This window comes from Bactrocera oleae, chromosome 4 (genome assembly GCF_042242935.1).
Source record: "Bactrocera oleae isolate idBacOlea1 chromosome 4, idBacOlea1, whole genome shotgun sequence".
In the NCBI taxonomy this organism is placed as follows: Eukaryota; Metazoa; Arthropoda; class Insecta; order Diptera; family Tephritidae; genus Bactrocera; species Bactrocera oleae.
The window spans coordinates 6,239,555-6,267,286 of NC_091538.1; the positions used below are offsets into that span (position 1 = coordinate 6,239,555).

Below are 27,732 nucleotides of genomic sequence, written 5' to 3' on the forward strand. Positions count from 1 at the left end.
ATAAGTTTTATTACTTGACTATATTATTTGGTCATGCGAGAAATGGAAACTCCCGATTTGAATCGTAGTGATAGTACGCGCAAAAGCTTCCGTCTGCCAACGCATCGTAAGGGCATGGCACCAGTACCACCGACCATTACAAAAGTCGATTTAGATATCGATGACAATAGTGATGCAGCTGTTGGGCGAATTGATTCAGCACAATCAATTAGCAATGCTGGTGCTGTGGACGAATTGTATTTGATACAGGGCTCGAACATTAAACGCGCCAACGAAAATAATAATACCAAAAATATTGTGGATAATTCGGAAATCATACCACGCCTCAATCGTATGACCTTAGCCAGGGAAACGGATATTATTATTGATGAAGATGTGGTGCGACTGCGCAATAGAATACCAATTACACGCAATGCCGCCTCATCGATAACACCGTATATAACAACAACAACGACAGCAGCAGTAGCAGCAACGGAAAAGAAATTGAGCAAGGAGCCCACTTTGGTGCTCACAGCTGAAGATGATGTGAATGTGTCGTTTGCGCTCGGCTCCATTGAAAAGCATATTTTCGAAATGGAAGAAAGTTTTAAGAAAATGGAAAATGTCAGGCAACCAAGCATTGAGGAATTGAAATTGGATCGCAAAAAACAAAGTAAACGCTATGGTGAAACGGAGAATTTACTACAACCCGGTAATAGTGAAATGGCCTCAGGCACCGGTTTCAGTTATCTAACGCCACCCTCCGATTTGGAGAACTCAAGTGATTCAATAACTGATTTTCAACGTGGCACTGGCGCACGCAGTTCTGTTGGCGCATACTCCAAAGTCGTTACAGCACCGTATAAAACGAAGATTACGCGCACTTCTTCCGATAGCAAGAATACCGAAACAATGGCAACACGTGACATTATCAAACAGAAAAAGATTGTGGCCAATAAAGAATTACCAACGCCGTCACAAGCGCGTGCTAGAGACGCTACGCGTGATGGTACTGAATCGAAACGTATTATCCCCACCATGAATACCAAAAATACCACAACGAACAGCACCAACACTCGGAATAGTGGCGCTGGTGGTGGTAAAACGATCTCGCAGACAGATGGTGCTATAATCGATAAACATCGTGAAGAGAATTTAAAAAAGTTTGAGTCTATGATTAATCAAAGAGCGGCAGCTAGTAAAACTGCAGCTGCTAAGCATGCGCAAACGGCGCGTACATCGGTTGTGCCGGGCGATCGTATGCCAAGACCCACAAATCCCATTACAACACCATCCAAGGTCGCTACAACGCAACATACGCCAGCAGCAACGGGCGAAAGGAGCGCAACAACAACTACAACGAATGCTGTGCACACTGTTTACAATAATCGACATGTTGGCAATGTTATGCACAACAATCAGGTAAAGATTGCGCAACTAGGGTAAGCATTTACGTTTGTCCTACAAATGTGTCACTTGTAAAGTCCTATTATATAAGAATATTTACTATTTTGAGGCTTGTAAAAGCTTAAAATAGCACACATGCTAACTTTGAAATATTAATTTAATATTTTTTTTGTATTATGTTAGTTTTATATTTAGTCTTGTAGTATTTAATGGCACAGGTGAAAGCATAAAAAGTAGTAGTTGTATAATTTGCCCGCCTAACGCTGTTTACATTTATTGCTCACTCACCCAACTGCTCCACAGACGTGTCATGTGTGACTCAAATATTAAAAATTAAAACTCAAAATATACACATTTAACCTATAATCTACTCAAAATCACCAGCAATGTATGTACGTATTGCACATTTCACATAACAAACGTTCTTAACAAAATTCAACTGCGTATGAACCAAATACAATATTTAACAAAATTTTCTTACATTACAAAATTAACGCTCGTACACAGGCGCATATACCATATGTATGTATATGTGCGTATATAACCCTGTACATCGTTGGCTTAGCGTGAAAAGGTGTTCCGCTCTGTAATTAATACTTAGTAATTTAAACCAAGCAGCTTCGTCCTCTAGGGCGATACTATATTTTAACCAATTTCATGAGTAATACATTGTTTTTTTTTTTTAATTTTTTATCGTTATATTGTTTTTTTTTAAATTTTTTATCGTTATATTGTTTTTTTTTTTAATTTTTTATCATTATATTGTTTATATTAACGCCTTCATTAAAGATATTTAACTCAGTAGAATCCTAAATGTTTCATAATCAAACATTTTACAAAGTTTAATGGAATTCGTCATTGTCACGTGCAAAAATAGGGAGAAATAGGGAGTAAGAGTGTGTAATAAATAAGTTGTTGCATACTTTTTGGCGCGCTTGAATTTTTTCCCCTTATTTTTTTGACTAACTTTAACACTAAAAAATATTTACTTTTTATCTCGATTAAATGTTACATAAATGCTTTCTCAAATAAAAATGTCATAAAGTTTAATGGAATTCGCCATTGCCACGTGCAAAAACAATAACAAATAGCTATTAATGGTGTGTAATAAATAGGTTGTTGCATACTTTTTGGCGCACTACCAATTTTTTTTTTTAATATCTGCCATTATTTACAAACATATAAGCATAATATAAGTAAATTCAACGGAAAATGAATGTTATTTTGAATATTATATTTTACTGCTTACAAATGTTTGCGTGAATCATTCAGATGAAATGGTATAATAAGTGAGAAGCGCACACTCTCAATTTGCTTGAAGAACATAGGTTGTTTTGCAGTTTTAAGCAAGGTAAACTCTACTTTAACTGGCTGGCTGGGATGGGTTTAACAGTGGAGAATTTCAGACGAAAATTTTTTAAAAGCTTGATCTACTCACTTCAATGCATATTCAATTGTATGCATTTGTGTATAAAGTGTGAAAAACTGAACTCATTAATATTTTGAGGTTATAGGTTAACAACAAAGAATTAGATATAATTACTAAGCAACAGCATTAATATGCAGAAAATATGACACTGACTATATTTACTAACTTTCTCTCACGTAAAGGTTCCAGCTATTAGTTGCATTTTGTTTTCCATTTTTTCCCCCCTATTTCCCCAATTATTTCGCTGCGTGAACGAAGCTTGCTCTCATTCACGTCATAAAATAATTAACCGAACTAATATTTTTCGAATTGTAGGCAAATGTACACAAGTACTACACAATTTATGTATGTGTGTATGTGCCGCAGCACACCCAGGCGCAGTATATGGAAACTGCACCATTACAAATTAATGTTCGACCTAAATTTGTTGTATTTCCGCATTTGGTATACACGCATGTAAAGAAAGAGAATTGTAAAAATAATTGCGTGATTTTCAAAGTCAACATTTACCGTTTGAAATGCGTATGCGCATAATAATTAGTTAGTATATAAGTCAATGCGTTTGAATGTGAGTAAACGTCGTACTATTTTGCAAACTATTGAAAGAAAAATGGGAAAAGTTGAGTCTTTGTTACGCTAACGCTCGATGTTACAATGAGTTTAGTTACTTGCTTGTAAACTGTGTCACCCAGCAAATGAAAACTACCAAATAATAATTATAAGCTTTAAAAAATTTTCTTGCAACATTATTATACCCTGTACAGTGTATATAAAGTTTGCCACGAAGTTTGTACCCTGAAGGAAATGATGAACTGAGTTGCTTTAGCCATGTTAGTCTGTATATAACCGGACTCGTCCCTCAGTTTTTGAGACATCGTTCTGAAATTTTGCATACGTCGTTTACCGCACGAAGCTGCTCATTTCTCGGAATCGTCGATATCGGACCGCTATAGGATATAGCAACCATACAAACTGAACAATCAAAATCGAGGCAACGATACAATCGCCAAAAAAAAATTTTCAGATCGGACCACTAAACCATATAACTGCCATACAAACTGACCGATCAAAATCAAGATAAATATCATTTTATACCCTTCTATGTTATAAGAAATGCACCTGTGCAGGGTATTATAGCTTCGGTGCAATAATTTATTTATTTAGGCATTATTTCATAATCGAGATATCCTAAAAATAAATTTAATTTTATTCTCGTTATCTATAGGCATCCACTGACAATTTTTTGACATGCTCACCTACTGATATATATAAAAAAAACAAGAAAAATTACCTTTTATGTTGTCAACATCCACGTTTATCTACTTTAAGTTCTTGTTATGACGGGTCTCTGCTTTCTAGAGGGTAAAACTTATATACTTTTCATTGTATATAAAATTGTTATGCCGACTTGCTACTACTTTTACTTTGGGACGTTTCTGTGCAATATGTTGCTGATTTTCATAAATATAGGATAAAGTAAAAAATTTTGTCTTATTTATATTTAAAAAAAAAATTTTTTTTATTCACAAAATTTTGGTTTTAAAACTATATACATAATATCGGTGAAATGTACGTTGTATAATTGGATAATAACTCTAATCCATACGGCTATTTTATTTATATAACTAATCGAATACACTTTAGATAAAAATGTAATACAAAATTTAAAATAAACTAATAACGAGTATTTATAAAACCCACATATAACCAACTAGTTTGCTGAAAGTACAATAATGGGTAATGTAATATGATGCTTAAGACCTTGCAGACATCTTTTTTTAGAAATCGTTTGAAAATTAAGTATGATAGATGAACATATTTCAAAATTCACATGAAATATATATTTTTTTTATAAAAAATTAAAACTAAAGAAGGCTTACAAATTTTTGAAGCTGATGCACATGTTATTTCAATTTAAAATTAACTGTAATATTTTATATATAAAAATGTTTCAAGTGAATATCAGAAGGATGTCAGAAAATAGGTTTCTTACACTTACACACATATAACCTACACATAATTTAAACATACATAATGTGTACTATATAAAAATGTTTAATCACACTTTTTTTTTTACAAATGTCTTTCTTTTTAGGGCTCTCCTAATATGCAGCTACGCACTAGTGCACCAATGCGTTGGCGTGCCACAGAGGAACATATTGGAAAGTATAAGCTGATAAAAACAATCGGTAAAGGCAATTTCGCTAAAGTAAAATTAGCCAAACACTTGCCAACTGGTAAAGAAGTTGCTATCAAGATAATTGACAAAACCCAATTGAATCCGGGATCTCTACAGAAACTCTTTAGAGAAGTAAGTTGTAAAAATTTGTCAATCAAAATGAAAAAGCAATTAATGCTATATGCAAATTTGCATTTTAGGTTAGAATTATGAAGATGCTCGATCATCCAAACATCGTGAAACTTTTTCAAGTTATCGAAACCGAAAAGACATTATATCTGGTTATGGAGTATGCGTCCGGCGGTGAAGTATTCGATTATCTTGTTTTGCATGGTCGAATGAAGGAGAAGGAGGCGCGTGTAAAATTCAGGCAAATCGTGTCAGCTGTACAGTATTGTCATCAAAAGCGAATTATACACAGGTTTGTAGTATTTGTTCAATAAAAAGACGTTTTTATTTTTATAATACATATTTATTGACTTTGACTAAAGGGATTTGAAAGCGGAGAATCTGTTGTTAGACAGCGAATTAAATATAAAGATAGCAGATTTTGGATTTTCAAATGAGTTCACGCCCGGCTCTAAATTGGATACATTTTGTGGCAGTCCACCATATGCTGCACCTGAATTATTTCAGGGAAAGAAATATGATGGTCCTGAGGTGGACGTTTGGTCTTTGGGCGTAATTTTATACACATTAGTTAGTGGTTCATTGCCATTTGATGGTTCTACATTAAGAGAACTACGCGAACGTGTACTCAGAGGCAAATATAGGTATGTTGTATTGTCAACCATAAGGAGGCATAACCTATAACCTCGTTTTTTTTAAATTATTTTCTCATTTTATTTATTTATACATTTCATTGATTTTATTATTTATACATATTATTTTTAATTATTTTGTTTTAACGCGTTTTAAACATTCGTATAACATTTTCTAATGCATCACTATATAACGGTTTTCTTATATAGGATTCCTTTCTATATGTCAACTGACTGTGAAAATTTACTTCGTAAATTCCTTGTATTGAATCCAGCCAAACGCGCCAGTCTGGAAACTATAATGAGTGATAAATGGATGAATATGGGGTTTGAAGATGACGAATTGAAACCTTATATCGAACCAAAACAAGATCTAGCTGATCCCAAACGGATAGGTAAGACGGGTACTGTACACAAAATAATAACTTGATTTTATTTGTGTGTAGTTAGATAGAAGTGTTTTCCCCCTATTAATTAATGCCTGCATGCATTTTTAATTATCCAAATAGTATTATATATACATATGACTTTTATTTTGAATTGGGTAAACAAGTATTAACAAATGAATTGTGATTGTGCTGATTTTTAAGTGATTCAGCAAAAATTTTGTACAGACGAAACAAACTATGTGCAATAAGGTCTAATGAAAATTTATTTTTAAAATGTATAATATACAAATATATAGAAAATTGTTTTCGATAATAATTTGTGCGTTTTCTTCTATATTACGGAAGGATAAATGTTGTGCCCAAATACAATTTTTTTTTTAAACTTTTTTTTTTTATATATTTCCTATATGTGTGTATATAATTTGTTTTAGATACATATTTCCTTATGAGAATTTTCAATTGTAGTTTACATATTGTTTGTATCTCTAAACAAATAAGTACATATAAATACTTTCCTAACTCATTTGAAACGATGTAAATACCAATAGTACAAAAAATTCGTGCTCGAGCCAACAACAAATGTTGAAGTTGCGATTTATCATTGTGAGTATAAATTAAACTTGAATTTCCATTAAAAAAAAAATAAAACAAAAAACATTTAAAGGCCACATGAAATTACTACACATACAAATAAAGAGTGTGTAGACATTATTAAATTGGTACACGGTTTTCTATTACGTCACATATGTTTGTGTTTGTCAATTCTAAATCAGCTAAATTAGTTATAAATACGTTATGTTGAAAGCGGCGCTTTAGATGTTTACAAATTTACAGGTTTATTTAAATCAAAGGCAAAGTATCCTTTAGGCAGCTACTTAAATGTGCAAACGCTGGATATGTAGTAAGGTTGATGATACACACGACTCAGATCCTTTAACTTAATAATATTTACAAAAATAAATAAAGCCGAGATAGAAATTTTGAATTTCGAACACATTTGTATACAATAATAAACGTTTGAAAAACACAAGTTTGTCTATAAACTACATTATGGTTATTTTTTAAGTTTTTTGTGTGAAAAAAAAATTCAAATGTTCAAACTCAGGCGCCAAGCAGCAGAAACATCCCTTCCAATCAACTTCAAATTGTATACAAAACCAGCAAAGAATAAAAAACAACACTTAAACATTTGTAACAAAGCGCCTACCATGCAGTTCCATATAAACGCTAGAAAATCACTTTTACAACCCATGAATTATGCCAGACTAACGCTTTTAGAGTGACTACCCACATAAATGTTAAACAACGTATACACCCAATCCTCTTTAGTAACTTTTTTTCCTTGAATAAAAATAATAAAAATGACCACAATTTTATGGGCATTAATTAGCACACATTTCACACAAATATCTAACACAAACCTTTTCTTCCAATAAATTCACCAAACTGCAGAGGCTCTAGTGGCAATGGGTTACAACAGACAGGATATTGAAGTTTCACTGTCCCAGGTGCGATATGATGATGTCTTCGCTACTTATCTGTTATTGGGCAGAAAAAGCACAGATGTAAGTGTGAACTTTAATCGCAACAACAAATAATGTTTTATAATCATATTTAAACATACAACAATTTACAGCCTGAAAGTGATGGCTCACGTTCTGGTTCGTCATTATCGTTGCGTAATATGGGTGGAAACGATACGGGCGCTAATACGAATGCGTCCGCACAGAGTCCCACACATCGTGGCGTACACCGGAGTATTTCCGCTTCAAATACAAAACCAAGTCGACGTGCTTCATCTGGCGCTGAAACACTACGTAAGTGACTGATTTTTTATGTTTTAAAGTCTAGTAGTAGTAGCTGCAACGAAATCATAGTAATTGTAGCGCATAACGAAAAATATGCTTTTGGAAATTTGCTATCGCTAAATCTGCTAACAAAAAATCAAAATTGAAATTTTTGAAAAAATAGCTATTATACTAAGTATTGTATAATGAAGAATATTCGTTCACATGAATTCGCTTGCATTTTTATGCTTTCTAACCACAATTGTACAGACGCGCTGCGCTAGCTAAATTAGTTGCCTGACTTACAAATATTTTTAATTTCAAAATATTCTGTAAACATAGTATAACCTTAAGAGGCACACCTAGTGTGACAGGGTATACATATATACTATAAGTGTATACATACATATGTATATATATTTTACGAATACACATTAAAATTTTGGAAAAAAAAATTAAATATTTTTCGAGTTAAAAAAACCGTCCTCAACTGCTGCAGTAATTCCGGCCTTCTCCGTAGATGTAACCTAAAAAATAAGTTTTTTACTAAAAGATATTGGCTGTATATTGACCTACTGTCGAAACAAATTAAAAATTGGTAAAATGGCGGCGTTTAAAAAGTTGAATTTTCGCTGCAATTTTGGTTGTTTTTGGTCTGCCAAAGTTTGATTTTAGATCAGGTCAAAAAAAAATTGATCGGATCATTTGTTTTGAATAATCAAGCCCTCAAGCAAATTTAAAAAATGTAGTAAATGTAATGTAAAAGTATGTTGTAATGTAGATATAGGTTGATAAAAACGCGTTTAAAGATAAATTGATGAAGCTGATTGAACACTTTAGAAGGCTGTAACTCACAAACTATTTGAGAGATCTGTTTAAAAATTCAGTATGTTATTTTTAAAGGTATAACCTAACAAAATATGAAAAAAAGATTGATTATTTTTAAATTGTATACTAGGCGTGCCTCTTAAGTCTCCTCACCCTTCCTCAACAGTAGTGTAAACTAATTATTTTGTATTAAGGATTTGGCGTAACAAATTTCAGAGCTAGCATTTCTACGCTTTGAAATTCAAATTAATATTTGAATAATTCAAATTTTAATACAAAAATTAAAATTAATTTCAATTTCAAAAAAAATAACACCAAGATTTCATACTTTAAATTCATTTACGCATATACATTTGATTTTATATCAAATTTCGCAATTACTCATGCACTTTCTTCAAATATTGTATTCTCAATTGCAATGTAATCATAATTTATTAATTTGATAATACTCTTTGATCGTATTATCTAAATTTTTCATAAATTGTTTTAAAGCAGCGCTACATAGCACAATTTGTATATACAAATGAGGATGAAGTTTGTATAGTAAATGATTATTTCTATTTATGCCTAAAACATACATAATTTCAAATCATCTTAACACATTTTTGCCAAACAATACAATTCATAATTTTATGATGTTTAGAAATCTTTCAACGTTTTATCGCAGGTGTTGGCCCAGCTAATGCGGCAACAAATGCTGTAGCTACAGCTGCTCCTGGTGCTATAAATGCGGCGCCGTCCAACAACAATTACGGTGGAACTGGGTCCGGTTCATCCGCTGAGCGCTCTTCAATGTAAGTAGTTTTTGAAATGAAAGCAATTTAAAAAAATATACGCATATTTTACATTTTCTTACATATTATTCGTTTTGCTTACTGTTGTATTTCCTGCAGTAGTAGCAACTTTAAACGCCAAAACACAATTGATTCGGCCACAATAAAGGAAAATACTGCGCGGCTGGCAGTACAAAATCACAGACCCACATCAGCTACTCAAAAGCTTTTAACAACCGCGGATACAAGTAATTTATGTTTGAATTTTATACTAATACAATACGTTAGTAACTAAATTTTTCGTCTCTTTTAATATTTTTGCAGCACTCAACAGCCCCGCGAAGCCGCGCACTTCAACAAAATACGACACATCAAATACTAATCGCACTACCGTTGGCACCAGCGGCATGATACCACGTCGTTCCACCACATTATATGAAAAGACTTCATCAACTGAAAAAACTAATGCATTGCCAGCGGAAACAAAGTAAGTGCTATGTTACGAACTCGAATGAAAGCAATAATTTTCTGGCGAATTTTTGTAAAATCCCGGTGTCTTTTATACTTGCGCGATTTGAAAAGAAATTCATTTTTATGATTTTCATTTTTATAACCCTTTAAAAATCTGAAAAATCTTTTGATAGAAAAGTAACACACAGTTAGTGATTCCAATCAGATTGACTATTTAAGAAATGTTTCAAAAGATAATATACAGTTATATACTAAAAATTATATCATAAAGACAACATCGATATATAGGCTTTAGTGACATATTATTGATCATTTCTAACAAATACAGTTTCGTTGTTAATTTATACGGAGGCGACTACACCCTACACAATTGAGCCAGCATTTAAACGGGACATTGTAGTATAGTTAGTTGCAAATGCAATTAAATGCGAATGCTGTATATATGTGCATATGTATAACTGCATTCAAGGTTTACAGCAACTCATTAGCTCTTGTACTATATAATTTTTCATAGAAAACGTCATTTGATTTTTTTAGACATATTTTTCAGTTGTTGGTGCATACACTTATGCGTGTAAATATATGTATATACACATAATTATCATCATATTATAGTAATTTGTAAGCAGTAATTTCGCGTAATATTATTTTTGGAAAATGTAAAATAATTTGTTTAAAAATATTTTTTTCAAAACATGGTCTCTTGCATATTTATACAAAATTATGTCTAAATACACATTTCTAATACTTTTAAACTGTCACTTTCCAAACTTGAGTGTCTTGTAATAGCAGCTTTTTGAAAAAAATTACAATTTTTTGTCGATTCGATTTTTCTGAAATTAATCTTTCTTGACACGCACAATTAGTGGATCTGCCAACTCTACAGGAAAAGGCCATGTTAAAAGCGCCTCTGTCTCCAGCCCTGGCTCGACCGCTGAGGGAGGAGTCGCTGTTTCCAATGAAACACTCGGAACGAGGTATAAGACATAATAACACTTACAAAAACAAAAACAAAAAACATAATAACCAACCAATTACACAATTTGCTTAGTATGGATTATTTGATTTCGTCTTTTAGCTATACACATTTAATTGCTATTGATTTCTACAATAGTGGTATAAAAAAATTCAATAAAAACTCTTTGTAAGGCCAGTTCAAACATTTGTTGAGTAAAGTTACATATTTTCAGTGCTTTTTCAACACTCGTAAGCAAGCGAGTAGTTATAGCACTTCAATTCAAGAATTCCACGTGTTTTTTTTTTTTTTATGAAGAAGACATTTTGTATTAAAAATTTCAACTTGTTCGTTCAGCACCTTAAAAAGTCCATATGTTGTAATTCATCTATCTCTGTTATTGACAACTGCTGTTTTTAGTGTATTGACGAAATTGCGTTAATAGCAACTCTAATTTTATTATAACTTTATATTTTCATATTTGCAATTTTATTTTTCTTATAACTAAGTATTTTCTTTTTTCTTGCCTCCTAACCTATTGTATGGATTACACCAAATCAACATTGAACGCGGATGTACTTGAACTATACGCATATACGCCATGTGCACACTTCTTCAATGCTACTTCATTGCGGTGAGTGTAAAAATTCAAAGTTCTTAAAACTAAAATCTACTTTTTATTAACAAATTAGTGAATGGTCGTATGTACTCAAAAGCTAAGCTCTGCACAATTTTTAGTGTATATTAATTTTAAATTAACTGTTAATTAGTTTAAATTATTTTCTATTACCATAATGCAATAGCTTAGAAAGTGCGAAAAAGTGCCAAGTCGTGGCATTAAGTTCGTTCTGAAGCCTAACAAAGGTTTGCGCGTGTGAAACTAAAAAATTTTTTTTGCCAAACAATTAATATTTTTGACATTACTACTGTAATGACAACGTACTTTAGAACCTTCAATTTTTTTTTTTTAGCAACAAATTGCAAAAAAAATTATTTTACAAAAAATATTTATTATTTTTCACTGTACCGCTCTTTTTTAGCACCTGGTTTAAAGAAGCTTCGTTGAGTGTTAAAGTGCAAAGTTCATAATTGGTTTAAATATATATATTTATTTAATTTTTTGCACCGTTATGCTTTTATATTTTAATTTTCACAGCTGAGTACTCATAACATTTAGCTTATGCAAGTTTTCTTCAATTCAATGCTGCTTCAGTTACTTCTTTTATTAATTTGTATGCACTGGTCTTCTAAAATACGAATTTCTCATCATAACAATACTATATAGCCAATCGATTGCTTTATTTATTGTTTATTTCAAAAGTGAATTATTTATAAAAAAAAAATATTTAAAAAGCAGAGCAAACTGCTTGATACATTCAAAAATGCATATGTCCGCACATTTTTTTTGCCGTTTTATTTATTAATTGTATTTATTTAAGCCTAACTTAATATACGTACATATGTATTTATTTTTACTTACTAATATAATTTATAATATATATTTATCTATATTTGTTTGTGTATATAGAAAGAAAGATTCTTTATAAAATTTAAAAATACACCCGATCGCCCTTTTACAAATGACATAAAATTATTCAATATATAATATTTTAATATAGACATATAATTTGTATTAAAAAGAATATTTAATATTTCAATAAGGGTATTCTAGGAACGGAGTTTAATATTTAAACAAAAATTATATTTATATTTTTAGTTTTTAATTTCAATTGTGGTTTGTTAAACCAAAATGAATAACAAACTAATTTTTAATTGCAAAATCCGATTTAAAAATTTATGAAATATAAATCGTTTGAATGTGTAAGTTTTCCGGACTATTGCTCTAGAATTTTGAATATGATCGTTCAAAATGGTAGAACCCAGAGTACGCAAACGCGAAAAAATGTTAATTCAATTTTTTTTAAATTAAAAACTTGGAATTATTTTTTTTTCAATCCTGTATTTGGGACTAAAAATTTATTTTTAATTTTGCAATCCGGTATTTGGTATTGGACGTTTATTAATTCCATTAATTTTTTAATGCATTGTTTGCAACCCTGTCTAGTATTCATCAAAACCACTGATAAACATTGAAGGAAAATAAGAAAAAAATTGTAAATTCAGTAGTTTTTGTATAAAGTTAATCGGGTTTATTAAATAATTGGTAAATTTTATTATACTCTCATTTTTGCATACTCCATTTCATTAAAACTTTCAACGCTTGTGTATATAAAATTATAAAAAAAACTCTACTATATTTTGCTTTTGCATACTAAATCATTTCATTATTATAATGCTTGTTTATTGGCGTTATTTTTTATTTATTTATTTTTAATATTGGCCCTACGCCCCAATCGGAGTTACAAGAAATAATAAATATATATATATATATACTGGCGTTATTTTCTTCTTCTTTTTATTTAATATAAAATAAGTTTCAAAATACAATGCAAAATATATGGCGACATTTTGACTAAATTTTTTATGTACATATGTATGTATTTAGCAGAGTAAACTTATGCCGATATTGTGTAAATTTCATAAAGTTTAGTCAATGGCAATCGATTAACACTAGGTTATAGTACAAGTACTAGTCAATGTAAATATTAATATATACATACGTCAATTAGCTTAAGCTGCCAAGCATTTTATGTAAACTATCTTAATTATATATGTATGTGCACTTTATTTAAAAATTTTAATTTCGTTGTTTTTTAATTTACGTTTTTTATTCTTATTTCTCTTACGCATGAAAACACATATTGGACATCGCTACGATCTCAAATCCAACATGAACTACCTAATTTGCTGCCTAACTGTTTGTTCGCTTACCGTTCGTACCGTTCCATCCCGTTCAATTGTGATTACAAATCAAATCAAATCAAACCAAAACTGACCACCACCACCACATGTACATGCCCATCTCGATAATAAAAAAAAAAATCAATAAAAAAAAATATATGCATATATACATATGAATAACAACATTCAATTGCAATGTAATGATATGGCAAATAATCCAACGCGCTTTGCTCCTACAACGATTTGTTTACATTTAATATATAATCACATGTGTGTGTGTCTATTATGTGTACATCCTTGGACGCAATCAAATCATGCATTTAATATAAAAACAATACAAAAACAAATAGTTTCCTCAAACAACTTAGAATGACGTCGGCTGTTAAGTCTAGCAGGCATTTCCCCAGGAATGTGCCATTACGATCAACCTTTCATTCTGGTGAGTTGTCCCTTTTTAAATTTAGACTTTTTAATCTATGTAAAGCATACTGATCTTCTTTTTTTTTTTGAATTATATAAATAAAGTTATACATTTTAAATAACAAGAAATCTAAAAAAAAATAATAGAAATTAGTAAGCTAAATTTTAATTTTCCACATTGGCTTCAGTAAAAAAGCACCGATAATTCAAAATACATATTTATTCAATATATAATTAATGTTTTCTGTTCGAACACATGGTTTTTATAGTCAATGCACAGCCACTTTAGAATGTGTTGAACAAATTCTAACCATAATATATAATTAAAAATTAGTACATACATAGTATATGCTATAATAATAATTACGAAAATTAATATATTTAGCGAAAGTGTCTTGAAATTATGCAACATATCAATAATTTGGGTGGTGTTTAAGCATATTAAAAATATACTTGCATTTTTCTGCGGACTGCGAACATACTGCTTAACTTCTTAACCGAAATTTACGGACATGCTTTTTTTATTGAGTTTCTAAAAGAAGCTAACTGCTAACGCGCCCAACTAAAGCGCTTTTCATCGCGTTCATAACAACATTACTCTTACTCTTACTCTAGCGTGGCACTCGCTTACACGCAACTCATGTTTTTCATACATTAAACCGTGGTTTTACAACATCTTACGTATTTAATTTACATAATTATACGCGTATTACTCATTGCAAAAGCTTTTTATATCGGGACAATAATCATATTTACATATAAATAACGCTGCTTATTTTTAATACAAATGCGCAGCAGACAGTGACGTTATTAAACTGCCGCATTAACTTATTTAATTGGTTCAATCGAAATTGGGAAGTAAATATTTGAAGCTTATGCGCTTCTGCTCAACCAGCGCTTTTGTGTGGCCATAACTGACATTCATCATTTGCCAGCAAACGGTACATGAAAAATGAACGAGCGCTTATTTTCATACACTGTTAAACATTACTGTTCACTTTTCCGATTCGTTTCCGTTAAGAAATTTTATTTCTTAAGTTAATTTCGTTCAAAGCATGCCACAATAATTAATTTCATATATATTTTTCTGCAGATATTTGTGTTGTGCTACTTAAAAATTTATTTATATCAGTTTTTTCAAGCACTTGAATACTCGACGTGAAGGATATTGAATTGAATTCCAGAATTCTTACAAATTAAAAAGCATAAGTGCTAACTGCATAGGTATATAGGTTGCATTTTTTAGTTAGATGAAGGCATAATTACCTTAAGGGGCACACCTAGATGTGACAGCCTAGAAAAGTAATTTTTCGGAATTAAACAAAAGAAATCATTTATCAATTGTTTTAAAATTGTAAGCGTATATATTTTAAGAATACACAGTGAACTTTTTAAAGCATAACATTAAGAAATTTTTGACTTATACGCGATCTCCGACGGCGCTAAAACTGCTGCAGTGCTTCCGGCTTTCTCTGTGGATGAAACCTATAAAAAAATTCTCTCTAAAATTTACTATTCATACAATGACTCACGATCGAAAAAATATAATATTAAAAATAAAAAAATGGGTGCGTTTTAAAAAAAAAAAGTTGCATTTACCCAAAGTTTTGGTCGTTAAAAAACTGTCAGGCCATTGTATGGAGCCTTGGAGACTGGAGAGAACATGCAGAAAAAATGTAATAGTGATCGGATCATTTGTCTCCGCAATATCAGCTGCGTAATCACTGCAGCAAATTCGAGAAATGTAGTTTCGAAAAAACGCGTTAAAAGATAAAATGCTGGAGCTACCCTTGAACAGGGCGGCTACAGTTTAGAAGCCTGTAACTAAGAAAAATATTTGAAATATTCATTTAAAATTTTAGTATAGTATTTTTAAATACAATAAACAAAATTAACAAAAAAAAATAAAATAATTTTTTTTTTTCAAATTTCACATTAGTTGTGCTCCTTAAAAATTTTTGTCAGTACATTTTATTTTGTTTTTGTATTTTTATATATATTTTTATTTTTTTTACTTATTTTAAATAATTTTTTTTTGGAATTTTTCGAATTTTTTTTTTAATATTATTTTTTTTTTTGAATTTTTTCTAAATATTTTTTCGTTCAGGACTTTAGACGCTGCATAATATTTGTTGAAATTCGCGTTTTTTGGGGTTAATTACCACTTATAATGTTCAAATAATGTAATAAACGGAATGAATTGTTGTTGTGTATTTTATTTTATATTTTCTCTAATTGTTATGATATTTAACGACACACTGAGCATCTCAGTGTAATATAGTAGGCAATTTTAAATCATAAATATACATATATAACTATAACTTTAGTTAAATTTTATTTAGAAAAGGCTCATGTAAATTCAGCAGACTTTATGCGCCTACATTTTTGTCGAAGAATAATAAATTTATATTTTTTATTGTAATTAATATTTTTTATCTACTTTGCTTGCATTGCCCAGCTAATGAACACTTTCAAATCAATAATTTTACAGGTCAAACAAGGACTAGAAACAATGCTGCATTGGAGTACTCCGGAACGAGTGGTGCCTCGGGCGACTCACCACATCCAGGCAGAATGAGTTTTTTTTCGAAACTGTCATCCCGATTCAGTAAACGGTAAGTAGTAAAAAAAAAGAAACAAAGCCATGAATAAATTGTTGAATAAAAGTATTTAATTTGAATATTGCATTTTTCACCCATTCACAAATTCTTAATTTTGTTGTATAAATATAAATTTTGTAATAATTTATTAAAAATGTTTTCAAAGAGATGCTAAAGCATTAAATTAAATATAGTTGCTAATGTTGAGGGCAAGCAGTGCGCTCTTATAGTTTTTCCAACACTATGCTAACTACTTATAATTTTGAAGAGAAACTAGTTTTTTTTTATAGCATGCCATATAAAGTAAATAAATTGCAAATCATGCGAGGAAACAGTTCATTTACGACATATATTTAATAAAGTAAAGCCGCATACATTTTTCGAATGTCAAACGTACATCCACATTAACACAAACTAATTTTCTTTGCAACATGCTGTATTACATACATTACTGATTACAATTCTGCTCGGTTCAGCATTAATTCATTTCCAAAAGATAATTGTAACTAACTTAATCTACTGGGTTGCGGAAACGTGCATAACATAATACATAAAAAATATTTGTTGTGACATGGGTGTTGGTTGGTTGTTGTTATACTTTTAGAATTAGCTTATTTTTTAGACTATGCGACACTGTGGGACATCGTAAATAACGAGGAAAGTTGCAAGCGTTTATTTTCCTTATAAATTTCAATGCAAAACATTAACAAAATGCTGAGCGGTACAATTATTAAGTCCCTAGATAAGTATTACATTCTTACCAGCTGTTTACCCAGCTTCTCGGCTTCACGTATAATATCGTTAGATGCTACGAAGTGCTGAGGTATGCTCATAAATAACTTTTCGAGTCAAGAATACGATCGGAGGTTCTAACAACAGCTGCCGCTGTTCGATGATTAATAATAATAATAATAAATCACTTTTGCTGAGAGTTTGACAATTTTTATACTCCAAAATCGTATTAGGGCTTAATGCTATCTTAAAAGTACGTACTCATGCCATTCAAAAGCACGTTCAAATTGCGGATGATAATTTTTAATAATATAATCATCTATTTCAAATCCAAGAACACACAAAAAAAATTCTTCTGTTATACCAAATGATCAAATTTGACCCGGTCCGTTAACAAATCTATATTATCGCCTTCAAAATAGTCTCCAATTAGGTATTTTGGTATGAGTCTAGCATTGACATGCCTAAAACCCACATGTGATAAAGAAGACTCCCCAAAACACTTATGCAGCATTTTCAACTGGAAACACAAATTTTCAAGCAAACTCGTTGTTCAATTTTCTTCCATCATAAAAATATACAAACCTTTCGCGTCGTAAACAAATAGCTGTAAAACATAAACTAATTGACATATGGTAAATAAACTTTACGCGAACATAAAGAAGAGGTTGTGCCAATCCAGGAAAAAAAATGTATCGATTAGGTTTGCGCACGCAGTTAGTAGGGGCGGATCATTATTTTCAGATGGTATAGCAATAATAAAACCATTAATTTTGCAAAAGTTTTACGAGTGTCGCATATTTTTCTAATTATTGTAGTAGTCGCTCATATAATATTTCATTAAATAAATTCACTTCGAATAAGGATGTATTAGATGTATGTACGTGCAAATTAGCCTTTTTGTTCAAAATTGTCAAAAAAAATATATAACTTTTGATTACCATCGTATTGTTACAGGCAAATGAAATAATTAGAAGAATTTTCGCATATGAAAAATAAATAGGCAACAATTAAGTTATGGGAATGTGGTTGGGTATTACGCAGTCACTAAATTCTTAAAGAAAAATGTATTACAGTATATAAATCGTCTATTTAAATAAATTTTAGGACGCTTAAGTATTATGCGAAATATAGTATGAATGTAATTTAGTTAAAAAATTAAAACAGAAAAAATCTACGCGCCATTTTCTGCTGATCATAATTTTTTCTTAAAAAAAAGGTGAAATTTCGGAAAAAAATTTTTAAGTCACTAAAATTGTAAATCACCAAAATGTGAAAACATTGAGCACATAGTATACGTAGTTTTGTAGCAAAGTAGTCTTAAAAGGTTTGGTAAACCTGCTTGTAGCTGGCATAAATTCTTAGTATAGTATGTTTCAAAATGTGTTAGTTTAGCAAAAATTTGGCTATGAATTTGAAATATTTTTTTAAATTAGATTTAATTGTAGTGTGAATGTAGCAATAGTTTGATTTAACAAAATGTTGAGCACAAAATTTCGACTCCATCCTCCTCACTACCCAGTAAATATATTGTATTGTATTTATTGTTCCATTTAAGTTTTTGAAAAATTATATTCAAGTTACTTAACCAAACGCGCTGAGTTTCTATCGAAATTGTTTGCATTTTCAAAAATCAAAGAATTGTTGGAGCAAATTTGCACTCTAGTTGTGCCCTTTGAAGTCCAATATTTAAGGTAGTAACTGTTACTACTTTATATTGTGTATTACTTAGCGCGTGAAACAGTTTGCTACTCTAGTCAAAAATAACATTTTATGTCAAAATAGTTCGCTTTTAGACAATTTGAACCAGCGTAGCCGAGTTGGTTGCTATATTTCAGTGTATGATGAGGTCAAAACACAGTAGTGTTCTTCCTAGGCGCACGAATCAATACGAATCATTTCACTCCAGAGACTCACATTTTTCTTGTTTTATTGTTATTTTTTATTTTTGTTTTGCATGTAAAAAATTTGTTACAGTTTTCACAGCCAGCGATTTTTTGTTTTTACTAATCCTTAAATTTTTATGATGCAATGTACAATATTAAATCGTTGGTGTCTGCGAAGTTAAATTTACGCGTCTTTTTTTTTTGGCACATCATGTCATAGATTGATTACGAATGACAAAAACAAAAAAATTAAATTATAAATTTCGGATAACGTGTTTTCGATTGATTTGTAGCAAAAAAGGCAAAATATTCTATCGAGATGTGATAAGACTGTTGGCTTAAGAGGTTTTATTCACTTGCAAGTCAGTAAAAATGCGTGCATTTTATTTATTAAATAACTTTAAAAAAAAATACTTTAATAATCGACGATTCATTTTGAAGAATTTGGAATTCCCTTGGTCCCATAGTCGATTTCCAGGTGAACCTCCGAAAAAAAGGTAACTGGCGTTTAGGAAAATGATTTTTCTGCTGAAAATTATCTCCAATACAAAAACCAAAAAGAAAATTATTACTATAAATGAATGATCAAAGGACTAGTCAAAATTTTGATTTTATTTTCGTTTTTCATGTAAAATTTTACACTTCAGCAACGTTAAAGAAATTGAAATTATTATCAAAAATCTTATTCCTTCGATCATTACCTGACAAATATAGCGCTCCGCCTTGTTGAAGAAATTTTTCTCACTTCTGTACTAAGTAAAAATTCTTACAAATACGCTTATAGCTACAAAACTATTTGCCGGATCAAGCTCAAACTTTCAGAGTATATTTTCCAAAATATGTAAATTCGTTGTATATTCAAAAAAAAAACCATCGATTTTTTGAAATTCACAAGTGAATATCACCTTTAAGTGGTTTTGCAGATATATTTATTTTCATTGCTATTCTCCTTGGGCATTTAAAATCGACCGGTATTTTCATTGCATAATTGCAATTATTCTGTAGGAAATGCTGGATTGTAAGGCTTTTCTCACCTGTTCTGCACCACCTGTTTTCGTTCACCTTCTTCTATGTCTTGTAAATGTAAAAAGATTTTTATTAAACGACAACGGAGAACTAACGAAATTACGCGCTCGTCACTAATAATATTACACATTAGCATTTTCTATTACCAAAACAGATTAAATATATATGCATGTCTTAATTAAACAATATAAATTCGCACTCGAAATTAAATGGCATGCCAGTCATCATGGAACTTTCTCAATATTCATATATTTATTAGCATTTTGTATAGGTATGCCATATTTTATGCAATTTTTTGTGCATTTAAGTGATTTTTTTGTACAACGCCATATATACGTTAAATAAAATATAATATTTATTCACAAATAAGTGCTGAATATCAAGAATGAGCGAGCAATCACAACATAAAAGGACAAACTAATGCTATTTGCAAAGTAAAAGAAAAAAAAATATTATAAATAATTGTTGAACAAGCGTCAAGCGTTGCGATTTGTGTTATTATGGAAAGTTTTATATGCGTCTGCAGAGATATTTCATTTGCCAAGTGACAATCCTTTTGTATAGTGCCAGTACATATGAGTGTATGTAAATATTCAAATATTATTCAATGGTCATCATTTAAAAGCTATTGTAGCATTCAATTAACTAATATATATACGAGTACATATACATACATACATACATATACATACGATGTATGCTTTTATATACATACGAAGTATGCTTTTATATACATAATATATATGCAGCTTTTTTATGTAATCTTTGTCATCTTTGTACGCGTCCAGACGAAAAGTTATAGAAATATTCAGTAAATGGTCACATGCGTTACTACAAAAATACATATGAATGTTTTGGAAACAGCTAAAAGTGATGTACATACATACATACTACTTACATGCCACATAACAGTTTTAATAAAAAAAGTAAAAAATAATTTAAAAAAGAAAAACATAATTACAATTTAATTGGGGTTAGCAATAATAAAACGTTTTATAAATTAAAGTCAGCTTTTTTTACTACAGCATATATATACATACATATATATAAATATATATATATATAGCTAAAAAAAATCAAATAACCTCTACTACATATTACGTTTGTTTAGTAAAGCATCTTTAAACAAAAATTTACTTCTCTCCTTCTATTTTTTATTCATTTTATATCGCACATGCTATATATATTTGTATTATTCGGTTTCATAAGAAGAATATCTAGTTGTTTTTTGTCTTTTCGTTATTTATTTCTTTTCTATGTTCATTTGTAGTACTCCTCTTCAGTTGATTGAGATATTTAATGTTTTAGTATTTCTTGAAATATTACCAAACAATATTTTTTTAACAGTGAATAATTTCTTTTACTATTATTTTTTCTTTAATTTTAGGCCAAACCAGTAAATAACAAAAACAATGTTACGATTTAACGAATGCTAGTAGAAATTAAAACGAAAAATTTTACTCTTGAGTGAATGAAGGAGAGAAAACATTTCAAGTCTGCGGCAACGTTTGAAATGAGTTATAATCAGTAAACGCAACATATTACGTTTGAATAATAAATATACCACACACGTTTACTTTAAATCAATGTAAAGTAAACGAAGTTTGCAAACACAAACAAAGCAAAAACAAAAACAAAACAAGAAAAAAAAACATTAAACATAAAATATAAAATATACATAAAAAAAAGAACGCTAACAAATAAGTAACGTCAATATTAATTTAATAACAAACAAAAACAAAAACAAAAAAAACTTAAAAAATAATATAAATATTTTTTATATCACAACATTCTGTAGCAATAAGATCGCGCTGAAAGTTATATACATTTTAAATTAATAATTCTTTGTTGTTTTAAGTTAAAAATAGTAAACGCAATTGTGACCATTTAATTTCTATAGTTTTTTGTGCACTGTATTATCAAAACTAAACTAACGTCGTGATCTTAAACAAAAAATAATTACATTTAATATAATTACGTTTATTTAGAGCATGAAGATTGAAGTTAAGTAATGATGCAAATGAAAAATGCTGTTAAAAGTAACGAAGGCATAAAAACTCCCACTAAGAAAGGATATGTCTTATCGATTTATATACACGTTTTGTCAACTTACATATACATATATATACAATATATAATATATATATATAGATAATATGATAATATAATTAAAATAAAGTGAAAACTATCAACATAACACGAGAAACACACACACACTCACTCAAACACATTTGGCAAGTGGAAGCAAAGCCTTAATAAAATAAAATAAAAGAGAAAACGAACTGCTTGATGATTCTACTTCCTAATTGTTCTATTAATTTCGTGGCTTATTAAAAAGCAGCAGCAGCAGAACAACAAAATTGTATATGTTGTGTGCAAAACTCCTAAACAGTATATCGTACGATATGAATGAATATTTGTCAATACATTAAGTAGTTAATAATATTTGTGTATGTGTTTTAAACAACCAATAGACGCAAATAAATCAATTTAGTAAACAATCTAACGAGTAACGAGTTTATATTTGTAATGGATGGAACTGTATTATAAAATACAAATTATACACAAACACACATACACACGAACCCACTACATTTATCGTAAATAAAATTCATTGTATGTAATATAAAGTTTTAGCTTAAGTATATTAGTATATATATATATAAATATATTATATATCCCGTTTGTGTAATAAAAATATAAAAATAAACAAAGTGTGACTATAATATTATTTTCAAATATATTAGTTTTGAAAATAAATTAATCATGTATTTTATAATTACTTTAGTACAGTGTTCACTAGTACGCTACGCGACATACGGCATGAAATGATACAGTTTTGTTCACTTTGGTTTTAACACATATGTATGTATGTAGTATGTACTATATTTATGTAGAATGTCCATTATATAAACTGTATTATACAATACAATTAATAAAGCATGCTACTTGTACATAATTTCCTTGATTCATTAATATTTAAAATTAGTAGATTATGTAATGTTTATTTAAAAAAATACACACCTAACCGTGCATAACTGTGGGCACACAAAGCATAAACGTTACTTTAAATTCATATGCGATGCACAAGTAAACTGCCACCAAAAAATAAACAAAAGACAAAATTACAATCAAAAAAAAAAAAAAATTAAAAATTAGAAAAAAAATCAGTAAAAAATAATTCGATTCTAATTGCTTAAAACTAGGGCTCATAAAATTACAATATTTGAATAACCTGAAAAACGATTATTCGAACAGTCGTTACATCGCGACTATTCGAATAGTATTTGAATAAATGAAAATTGTTTGAAATCCAAGCAGCCTTTGATTTTTTTTTTTTTTTTTTTTTTTAATGAATGAATGAACGCTTACTATTCGAATAGTCGACAACGAATGGTTAACCAGATAGTCGAACATCAGCGGTTAATGGAATAGTCGTTGACTTACGACTATCCGTATACTAAAAGCAAATATCTATCCGTTTAATTCGGTTAGTCGATTAGTCGAATACCAAGAGCTCTACCTAAAACGCTCGCTTTCGTATTTCACAAGATCGAAAATAACTGTTATGCCTTCCTGCCATTAAAACGTCTTACCCGTATGAGTCGGAACATTTTGTTAACGTTTAGAAAATTCATTTACACTTCGTCTACAAAAATTACAAGCAAAATTATGATCAGCAGAAATTTGCGTTTGGAGTTTTCGAATATTAAATTTTTTTCCAGCGTGTTGCGTAGGAAAATTATTCATTAAAGTAGCGGCAATAAATTTAAAAGATGCATATTGTAAAATAATTGCCGCCTTGGCAACACTTCCTAGTTTCCAGTCTACGTATTTGACGACGATTTTCAGAGTTTGTGAGAAAATAAAATACAAATTTTATTTGTACTACCTTATTCTCAATACCTGCTCAGCTTACCAATTAATATCCTTTGAATTAGATCCAGCCTATTAACAACCCGCCCTAGTAATATGCTTAAATTGTAGCTTTTCAAACCTTTTGCCATAAATATAGACACCAAAACTGGGTTATAAAACGCGCTAAAACTACTTAATTACGGGTAACAAATTTGTTTGTTTGTCTATTCTAAATCTCTGCAGTGCTTCAACCACTGAAGAATCAGCGAAGCCGCGCGTTTTGCGCTTTACATGGTCTATGAAAACCACGTCGCCGCTGATGCCCGATCAGATAATGCAGAAAATACGAGAAGTGCTCGATCAAAACAACTGTGACTACGAACAACGCGAAAGGTGAAGGCAAAGCCATAAGTGTTTTGAATTAAAATTTTAAAAATTTATCTGTTCCACAGGTTTGTGCTCTGGTGTGTACATGGCGATCCCAACACCGATTCATTGGTACAGTGGGAAATTGAAGTATGCAAGTTGCCACGATTATCGCTCAATGGCGTGCGTTTCAAGCGGATTTCAGGTGAAAACAAAAAAAAATATTAGTATATTTTGAATTTAAAAAAAGTTATTAATATTTTTAATAATTTTTTTTTTTGTTTAATTTACTTTTGTTTGTTTATATATTTGACTTTTGCTATATAAAAATTGCAGGCACCAGCATAGGATTTAAAAATATTGCATCGCGCATAGCATTTGACTTACGACTGTGACTCCACCAAACCAACACCGACGCGGCTGCCTTTGGTACTGATACAACAACAACTACCACACCTACACGCTGTTATCAACATACAAAAACATTGACCAACAACCATACCACAAATATGAAAACATTTAACCTAGACATCACCAGCAACATCATAAATGAAACGCTTGCAAAAAATAATGCAAAACCCGAATGTAGCAAAAATTGTGCAAACAACATTTTTGGCAAAAAGAAATACAATTATTTGGATGATAATAAACAAGAAACGCTAACATTACCACCAGCATCACCAACTGCTTCGAATACACAATGCGATTGTTCGGCATTCGAATCACTAGAAAATAAGACTCAGATGCAAATTAAAATGAATCGACGGAATTCGCCAACAAAGACACCAACAAAAATTGGCAAGGACAAAAAATCAATAACTACCGAGAATATTGTTGGTTTGACAAAGACAAAATGTTCGATAGAAACGTTGGAGAATTCGATCTCGCTTAAATCTGACATTGACGCGAATGCACAAGAATCATCACAATCACCGACAACAACAAACCCCGAAAAGTCTATTACCAAAGGTAACCATTTGATGAAGAAAACATTGGTAGTGGAGAAATTGAGGAGTACCAATAGTGTAATTGCACGCAAATTGTTTGCCACCAAGCGAGCGGTTACACCAAATAGTAATAGCACTGACAAAAATAAGGAAGCGCAGATAATAACGGATTCAACAGATTTGGATGATGACGACACAAATACCAATACAACTGCAACAACTGCTACTGTAACAACATTGCATAAAACAGATAAAGTTAAAGAGGAAAGTCAAAGCATGATCACCTCACTGCTGCGTACAACAACGCTTTAAATTGTTTGTTGAATATCATATGCTTCAAATTTCGTCTTTAATACTTCTGAAATCTCTTAAAAATAATAATACTGTATTTATATTAAAACATAGCCCCAATAATATAACCCTGTTTTTATATATGCCCTTTTCATGTTCAATAATTGTTATGATGCATACCCAACAAAACACACATACAATATACAATACAAAATACAAAATACATGTAGCTTATGTTAAACAAATTTTGTGTTAAAACAAAACATGTAAAAACCAGAACAAAACTAAAACTAAAAAAAGAATTATAAGCAAATGTGCAGCGCTGCTTTTGTGTGTTCTCGTTGATTTTTCATATGTACGATTCACCAATCAACTTTGCTGAGAGACGATTTTAAAGGCATATTTGAGCGTAGTATACGAGAATGCGTTTCGAATTAAAATTGTACAACTCTAAGAAATCATTTTCCACAAACATAATCAAAATATCCCATCGAAACCCTTTCGCACCAAAGTTGAAATGAAATTATAAAATATTTCTACATTTTTTTTTCCTTCTATATTTTCTGTTGTCTATACGTTTTCACAAACTTTTATACAAACATCTGTAATCGCTAAAAAGTTTATAGTAAGTTTTAAATTAAAAAATGGCAATCATTTCTTTACGCATGTAAAGTTAATAGCTTTTTAATATACATACATATATAATTTAAAAAAAATTACAATATTTTAACATTTCAATACTTAATTACAAGCTCATTACTATTGTTTGAAAACATTGGCACATAATCATAAACAGAATATATTGTAGTATTCAAGCATTACTATTAACCAATAGCGTTGTGCTTATTTGTAAAAAGTTGACTGTCGACAAATGAAAAAAACACTGCAAGTAAGATCGACGACTTCATTTTAACTTGTGATCGTGATCATATATCATAGTTTTTATTATATTTTTTATCTACCTGCGAGCGATCGGAAAATTGCAAATATTTATTTTATATTATGACAATTTTTTATTAACTAAAATTTTTATTTTTTATTTTACTAAAGACATTTTTTGTTGTTTAATGCACTTTTAATTATTTAATAAATCTGTGCTGCAATCTTTCTAAACTTTAACGAAGTGAAAATACATTAGCTAAAGTGCCAACGTACATAGCTCATTGGCTAAGATTTCGTGTCAGTTTGCCTAAATTTCAGCCTCTTTTATGCCTTTTATCATTTGTTGTCTACAAACATTTCTACGATAAAGCAAATGTTTTATCGTTGCATTAAAACCATTAATAAAGTAAAACATGAATTAGACAAACTACCATTTACACTTCCACAACAAAAAGCACTTTAAATTTGAGGAAAAAAATCATTAGCCTATCACTTTATAATCTTGTATTCCATATGCATACGGAAATACAATAAAAGAATAAATAATAAAAAATAAAAAACAGAACAGTTCAAAACTTATTCTTAGCATGGAAGTATTATGTTGGAATATTTTTTTTTGTGTCAACGAGAGTAAGTTGAAGCTATGCTGCATATGGATACACTTCTCTGATGAAGACCGGAACTTTGCAAACGGAGAAAAGGTCAGATAACTACACAATTTTACAGTCTTATCTGAATTTCTTATGAAATTTAGTGTGGTATTGATGGAAAGTAAATATGTATGATTGGTTATGTATTTTTTTTAAAGGTTCATCCTAAATGTATGCTGCGTTTCTTTATTGTCAGCAGCATACTAAGCAGGCAAGTTTGTTGCAAATCGCGGCCCGGCGTCGATCCATCAGTTTATTGATATAATATTTTTTTTAAGAAAAAATTACCAATTTGATAATTTGGTTTATATATG

General features: G+C 30.2%; 1 protein-coding gene across 2 annotated transcripts; it reads left to right on the forward strand.

Annotated features, from left to right (window-relative positions):
- The first annotated feature begins 32 nt into the window (after window positions 1-32).
- Window positions 33-27,333, forward strand: par-1. Of its 2 annotated transcripts, XM_014246659.3 has the most exons (16): window positions 33-1,401; window positions 4,911-5,126; window positions 5,195-5,415; window positions 5,486-5,767; window positions 5,966-6,159; window positions 7,597-7,709; window positions 7,781-7,961; window positions 9,403-9,553; window positions 9,653-9,780; window positions 9,857-10,019; window positions 10,870-10,980; window positions 14,129-14,199; window positions 16,672-16,795; window positions 24,526-24,675; window positions 24,735-24,853; window positions 24,985-27,333. In XM_014246659.3, exons 1-16 carry the CDS (start codon window positions 34-36, stop codon window positions 25,041-25,043), a joined length of 3,651 nt encoding a protein of 1,216 aa, XP_014102134.2. In that variant the 5' UTR covers window position 33; the 3' UTR covers window positions 25,044-27,333. The 2 variants fall into 2 exon arrangements, with proteins under 2 accessions (XP_014102134.2, XP_069964015.1); XM_070107914.1 differs by lacking the exons at window positions 24,526-24,675; window positions 24,735-24,853; window positions 24,985-27,333 and adding an exon at window positions 21,812-23,383.
- The last annotated feature ends 399 nt before the right edge of the window (window positions 27,334-27,732 follow it).

Bases quoted from the DNA above. Each gene is read 5' to 3' on its own strand.
- par-1 (XM_014246659.3), top strand. From the start codon at position 34: ATGCGAGAAATGGAAACTCCCGATTTGAATCGTAGTGATAGTACGCGC. The intron at 5,416-5,485 runs GTTTGTAGTATT...CTTTGACTAAAG, and splicing joins CAAAAGCGAATTATACACAG to GGATTTGAAAGCGGAGAATC. The intron at 6,160-7,596 runs GTACTGTACACA...ACCAAACTGCAG, and splicing joins CAAACGGATAGGTAAGACGG to AGGCTCTAGTGGCAATGGGT.